General features: G+C 41.8%; 1 protein-coding gene across 1 annotated transcript in view; it reads left to right on the top strand.

Annotated features, from left to right (window-relative positions):
- Positions 1-7,189, top strand: part of pgap1 (post-GPI attachment to proteins inositol deacylase 1) — a 36,455-nt gene extending 29,266 nt beyond the window's left edge. The window contains exons 17-26 of the mRNA XM_031870164.1: positions 335-401; positions 496-601; positions 728-766; positions 862-1,046; positions 1,253-1,483; positions 1,626-1,761; positions 1,890-1,940; positions 2,130-2,341; positions 4,529-4,633; positions 4,755-7,189. Of these exons, the coding sequence (XP_031726024.1) occupies positions 335-401; positions 496-601; positions 728-766; positions 862-1,046; positions 1,253-1,483; positions 1,626-1,761; positions 1,890-1,940; positions 2,130-2,341; positions 4,529-4,633; positions 4,755-4,893 (1,271 nt within the window). The 3' untranslated portion in view covers positions 4,894-7,189. The remainder of the gene's footprint in view (positions 1-334; positions 402-495; positions 602-727; positions 767-861; positions 1,047-1,252; positions 1,484-1,625; positions 1,762-1,889; positions 1,941-2,129; positions 2,342-4,528; positions 4,634-4,754) is intronic.
- The last annotated feature ends 6 nt before the right edge of the window (positions 7,190-7,195 follow it).

The raw sequence follows: 7,195 nt of genomic DNA, 5'->3' as shown, positions 1-7,195 counted from the left end.
TGTGTGTGTGTGTGTGTGTGTGTGTGTGTGTGTGTGTATATATATGTGTGTGTGTGTGTATATGTGTATGTATGTGTGTATATATGTATATGTATGTATGTTTGTATATATGTGTATATGTGTATATGTATGTATATATGTATATTCATTCACAGATGAAATAAAAAAACTTAGGAAACTCAGAAAGATGATCCTGGCAAAACCTTTGTTTCCACTGTGACAAGTCCTACACACAGGAGAGAAAACTATTGAGATCAGAGATGTTTTGGCTTCCACAGAAGACACATGTGCACATGTTGAAATGTAACGATGACCATCGCATGTCTGTCTGCAGAAAGACTGCCCAACGTTTACAGAATACATGTGCCGTGGTTTCGAGAGGACTCTTTAACCATAGCCAGGTCAGTTATGTCACTGTCTGTTCTTTCTTGTTCTGGCAGCTTTACGTGTCATATTCACGGTTTCTGTCTTGACTTGATGTGATCTGTCTGCCAGTGTGCCGTCAGTGACTGAGATCTCAGGGATGCTCCACACAAGTCGTCCAGAAAACGCCTCAGGTGTCCTCCTTCAGCTCCACACTGCCCCCAACTGCCAATATAAGGTACTGCTCCTCAGAGCCACAACCTGTTGACAATTCATCCTGACAAACATGGTTTTTATCATCAAAAAGGAGTTTAAAGTATGACGTTAATTCAAATATGTTTTTACCTTGTGACTATAACCTCAGGTGTCAGTGAGGACTTCATTACCCAGGGTGCTGGGACAGGTACACATTTCTTGTCTTTTCTGTTTTAGTTTTTGCTTAAATGAAAACAGTCCTACGTGTATTGTTCTTCTGACCTGCTCTCTCTTATCTGACAGATACTGAGGTTCTGTGGTCCCATGGTGCCGGTGTACACAGCTGTGACCCTGCTCCAGGCCTGTGGCGGGCAGCTGTCCACCATCCTGAAGTCAAGGCGAGCTGCAGACATGAGCCAGGTGGTGGCCAAGGGCCTGCAGCCTCATAAAGTCAATCTGCCCGTGTATATTCTGCACATCTTACTTGGGTAGGCTTTGTAAGATTGATGTTGAAGTTAATGAGAGCAATCAATCTGGACCTTTTAGACAAAAATAACACAATATCAAATGTATCAATATCAAGAATATATGAGAATATTCTCATTTGATACCTGAATATCAAATGAGAATATTCAGGTACATTAAGATACCTGAATATTCTCAAAAACATTTTACTCCTCCTTCCTCCCCTCAGCTGCAGCTGGTTTCAAGAGGTCTGGTCATTTCTTTACCTCCCTGCTATGGATGCCCTCCCCCCAACCCACCCTGATGGTGGATCTCCTGAGGGTGTGGCATCAGTTGAAGAATGGCCCCTCCTGCTGTCCCCTCTACTGTACATCTTGGGGGCAGCCGTGGCGTACTGGGGCAGCACCCTGCTTCGTCTCATCATGCGACTGATCTCGCTAATAATAGCTCCACTCCACAGGTATGGCTGGACATTTAAACATGGAGGTATGGGATTTGAATCTGTAACAGGATTGTCTCCAGGCTCTGTGAATATATATTAACACAGCCATTCTTAAGTGTCTCATACAATGTTTTAACTGTAAACCTCCTTTTCTATGCAGACCATCTGTCTCTAGAGACTGTGGCACCCTGCGACTCTGGACCCAGCTCCTCGTCGCCCTGAGTCTGACTGTTATGGGAGGAGTGTTCTGTGGGGCGTTGGCGATCTTTGCTGCCTTTCTGCTCCACCTTTACAGGGTGAGTCTCAGCACATGGACATACAGATGAAGCCCTTCCCAGTCTTTAACGGAGTAGCATCAAAAATCAAACCAGAGACTCTGTTTATCCCCTTCTCGACATCCATCCATCTTTGTTTGCATTTTCAGTTACTGAGGCTCCAGATGACAGAAAGATCCTTGAGTCACATGTTGAATCTGGTAAGATTTCCACGTTGAACTGTATTGCTCCAATCTCATCAGCCAGCAACAGGGGGTCAGTTTGATGGTATTGGGGTTGCTTGTGATTTGAATGCAGAGCCAGGGTTTCAGAATCTGTTACAATATTACAATTTCATTATTTTCAAATTACAGTTGGATATAAATCAAGTTTTTCCGCCATCTTTCCAGGCACCCCGGAAGCAAAGAGAAGCCGAGAACGGCACAGTCAATGCAGAATCCCTGAGCAAGTCTAAAGAATGCAATGGCGCCCCCCTGCTGTCTGAATGTGCTCTGCAGGAGGTGAGGGACGACTTGCAGCTCCACCTCTGCCTGTCGGCCCTCTTCACGCTACCCGTCATGCTCATCGCCCCGTCACTCCTCCACTGGACCCGCAACCTGAGGTACAGTATGAAAACGGAAGGAGAGCACGAGGGTGTCATTGAGCAAGACACCCACGGCTGTGTTTATTAGGAAGTGTGTTGTATCTGTGCCTCACTCTGGACATTTTTGACTTTTGATTTTAATTTAAAATTAGTTTGATCATTTTGGCTGTGTTAATACATATGGCATACATTGTGGAAGGGTGTGAGGTTTTATTTTAAATTTTTGATGTTGAACCTCCAATCCTATAATTAGTCTTTAATTCAATTTTGGTTTTGGTTTATACTCTGGCGTGAGCGCCAGAAAACGACGTAATCACAGCCGACGCTTGGTCATGCACCTCTGACATTTTGTAACTCACTGTCACAAATAGTTCACTGATAAAAGCACTGTTTACATGTCTGGGGATTATACAAAGAAGGCCTTTCATTTTTAAATGCTTTAGAAACCGGAGGTGTTAAAAGTCTTCATTTGAGTAAGTTATTTTGCAGCCAAATCAAATTGTTTACAGGATGTTAAACCTTTGTTTCTTTCGAATGCATGTGACAATTGAGCTGTTTCTTTACTGGGCTTGTACAAAGGAAATACAGTCATGAATATGAGATATGAGTTTACAGATAATTACAATCCCCCTTCGGCATTGTGGAGGTTGATTTATGGCTTTTGCCCAGGTACACCCATAGTGTGTATATAAGAAATGGACATAGTTGTCGTGACATCACCCATTGGTTCGTGGACTGCCATTTTGAAGCCGCAAGTTCGGCGTTTTGGCCATCGCCATCTTGGCTTTTTTTTTTTTTTTTTGCAACCAATGAACTGAAGTGACCGGGTTTGGATGGCGGAGGAGTAACATAGAGATGCCAATCACAAGTTAGCTCCGCCCTAAAACAAACTCTGCTTTATGGTCTATTTTACTCTGAATGGACCATAATGTACGAAATGAACATCATGCTGTATTAAAGAAGACTTGAAACTAGAGATTGAGACCATGAACTCATGTTTACAATGTCTACTGAGGTAATATATCAAGCGAGAAGTAGAGTCATTTTCTCATGGACTTCCATGCAATCAGCCTCCGTACATGTTCGGAGCTCGTGCACCATGCAATATAAGTATATCAATTTTTTTTTTAATAATCATTGAATCTGAAAAGGAATACATATTTGGTTATTAGGATCAGGACTGAAGTTATTCATGAAAAACTATAACAAATAATATTAATATTTAATACATTTATAGCAGATTTAGACGGGGGACATTTCTTTCCTTTAAGGTAACACGTAGGAGTTGAGGTTAAAGACAGAATAAAAATGCATCAAAATCAATGTTGTTGCTAATGATTGACATAACCCAAAATCATCCTACCATTAATTATACAGAAAATAATGAATTATTAGGCATTATGTAACAAACTGGCATTTAATGGGTCAAGATTGTGAAAATGAATGCGTATTTGGTAGTTATGATCAGGACTGAAGTTGGTTAAAAGCTTTAACTCATTGAGAGTTGAAAATAATATTAATATATAACTTCATTGCAGTTTTTTTGACATGGACATTTTTGTCCTCTGTGGACATCAGAGCAATGTTTTGAAGCTGTCGGAATCCATGGCTCTGAAAACTCTGTAGCCTAATTGTGCTTTGTATTGACAAATCCATGGCGCTGTCCCTGTTGCTGATGTAGCAGAGTCCCTTCGCTAAGTCCCGCCCCTCGAACGCAGACTGGCCAATCATAGCGTAGCATCAGCCAGCTCCGACCAGGGTCTGACACTATCTGGCTCTGCTCCACAGACTCTCATGCAATAGTTTCAGATTTTCTTTCAGCTTGTCGTAGTTAAACGTTGTGTAATACTGTTACTCGTTGCTCAGAGAGCTTGGAAGGAGATGAACGTTTCTATGTAAAAACCTGTGAGCTAACATAAGTAGAGTACGTTAGCCCATCATTTACTAGTGTTAGCACTTCTACGTTATGCTAGCTACTGAAAGTATTCTGAATGTCTACACATGCTGCTTTTGCTTTTTAATGATCGTAACAGAAAACAGAGACCTTCCCGCCTTTACAGTGTTATTACTATTTTTCCTGTAACGTTTTATGACAATATGGCAAATGTCTGCTGTTATACATAAAGTAATACTCTGTGTTTGATAAATAAGGTGCGGAGGTGTACATGGGTAAAAGTAATGGGTGTTGGTTGTGATCCTCTGCAGGTATTCCACCCAGCTGGATCCTGACCCTTGTTGGCCATGCAGCGTGCCTCTAATCATTGTGTACATCCTGCTTATTAACTGCAACACTGTAATACTCAGCAACAGGTAAGAGCACTTTGTCACCAACACACACACACACACACGTTCCCTATTCCATTTGTTATCCTGTCAGAGTTGAGGGGAGTTCTGCTGCAGCACCCCCTTAACCCTAACCCGTCTCTTTCAGTAAACTCCTGCCTCTGACGGCCTGCCTCCTCCTCCCCTTGTCCATCGCCATGGTGACCTTCTCTCCACTCCACCTCTACAGAGTCACCTACTTCCTGTTGGCGACACTCGTCCCTCTGGCCCTGTGTTGCCTGCTCTGACGGTACCCGTCCCGTTTCAGTCCACATCCCTACCATAACAAGCCTTTCTCTAAATTGCAGCCCGACTCACTGAAGCTGCTCCAGACCGTTTTGTTCCAGGAAGATGCACTCTATCTCGCTGCCGTGGAGCAGAGCCATAGACATACATAGCTTGGGGAACTGTGCGCTCGATGTTGGCACTAAAAGCTCCTTGGCAATTACACTATATTTTCGAATGAGAGGATGTAATGGCCTTGGACCATTTGGTGTGAATATGGCTCTGAAGGATTGACCTGAAACCAAGTTTGCCTTACTCTGTATATCTATAGCTCTGCCTTCAAGGAGCAACTACTCCACAACCAGTGAAGCTACTGATACTAGAGGTTATTAACAGGGTGTCACTGTTAAAATGTGCTCTTGTTGTTTCCAGCGTCTATAGTGGCGTTGTTCACTGCGGTCACTGTGCTGTAAACTCCTTCACTGCCTACTGCTTAGAGATGACTTCTAGCTGTGTGTTAGGGTTACCTTTGACTGCCGAAGCACTGACACAAAACCAGTGGCAGTGTCACACATTCGCTCCACGAGAAAAATCCAAAGTTATCATGTTTACACTTTCTCCCATATTCACCTTTTTGATACAGAACAATGACCAAGGCAGCGAATTAAAGGTTTGCACCGGACAAGGCTGTAGTGCATGTGAAGGCTTTAATCTGTTACGCATTTTTCAGGAGAAGACAGTTATCATCTACTCCACCTTCTCTAAAATACAGTGGTGTAGCCAAACACATTTGGAAAGGGGTGGCCAGGCTGCAAGCTGTGTTCACTTTGGGGTGGCACATAAATCTGTGTCTTGTTTATTTAAGTTGTTTTTCTACGTGGCGCTTCGCCTTCATGTAGGGCTGCACCGAATAGTTGGAAGCTTCACACATACCGTTCACATTTGAATTTAAGTTAACATTCAAATGCGTTCTTTTTTTTTTTTTTTTTTTTGCACGACTATCGATTCTGTTTAAACCCGGTATGTCTGCACGGTTGTAAAGATTAGGCTCCGCTAATATTATTTTTTATATATATATATATATATATATATATATATGCTATTTGTATAATTAGATGCCAGTGGTGGCTGCGTGTGATTGTTTCTGACTCGTGCCATCTGAACATTTCCAATAACTCAGAGCGTTGTAAAGTCCATACGTCAAAGTTTCTTGAAAAAAAGATAGATGTCATCATTTCCAAATTTCAACACAAATCTTCTGCTTCAGTCCATATTTGTTGGTGTTCAGCCTTTCAAGAACATTTTCGCGGCCGTCAGAAAAACGGTTTGCTCTCTTGCTGCACACAAAGCACCAGTATTTATTGGGGCGGCCTAGCAGCAATCTAACAGCACCATAATTATATTTATACAACCACAATAACAACTTTTTATTTTTCTCTTTTTTAAGGTGATGATGTCATAAAATATGAGGACAAGCAATTGAAGCTTTATTCTAAAACGTTTGAATGTAACAAAAACAAAAAGTTGGGTACAGCCCTACCTTCGGGTCACTTTCCTTCTCTCAATAAGAGAGCGACTGTTAAAAGAGCAGCAGGCTAAGGGCGTGTCTAAAGTAAGCGCCTAATAGTCTTCTTGTCAGAAATGATAGTGATTTATTTTCACGCTTGTAAGAAATGAGCCAAGAACTGAAGGGTAGAGAGCAAATAAGGATTTTAGATCGTTCTGAAATTCCTATGATGTGCGTGTGCAAAAACCTCGTCTCTCCATCGAAACCAGTCCAACTCAGAGTTCTCTTGATAAATTCATGCCGCTGTGTATTGTCACAGCACTGCCTCTAACATTAGAATTCCACAGTTTCTCTTTAACAGAGTTACTGTTCTCACTCTGCTGTTCGGTTTAAAGCTACCGTCAATTAACCCCCCCCCCCACACACACACACACATTTATTTATGGTTTATCGTGTACAGCATTGAATTAGAGTAAATGTAATGAAGCTGATCAACCGGAACAGACCAAAGTAAAAACATCTACAGCTCATTCTGAATTGACAAAATATTTGATTGCAAAAGTATTAACACCCGTCAAGTTAATAGCAGAGGACCTGTGGAAGCAGTCTGAGTGGGTTTACACTAGTGTCCTCGTGTTCATGTAACAATCGGGTTGTTAGATTTTATATTTTACATATCCAGGTTTACAAAATCTGAACAACATGAAAAGTTGGATTTGTTTTTACTGAAACAGAGTATTTTTCTGTTGATCAGTTTAAAAATATCACAATTAACTGAATACTTAATGGATCCCCGCCACAGTGCTTGATCCAGCAAC

This window comes from Anarrhichthys ocellatus, unplaced genomic scaffold, assembly GCF_004355925.1.
Source record: "Anarrhichthys ocellatus isolate YVR2014 unplaced genomic scaffold, GSC_Weel_1.0 scaffold51, whole genome shotgun sequence".
NCBI lineage: Eukaryota > Metazoa > Chordata > Actinopteri > Perciformes > Anarhichadidae > Anarrhichthys > Anarrhichthys ocellatus.
The sequence above is the reverse complement of the archived record's forward strand: the minus strand, read 5'-3'. Positions and strand labels throughout refer to the sequence as shown.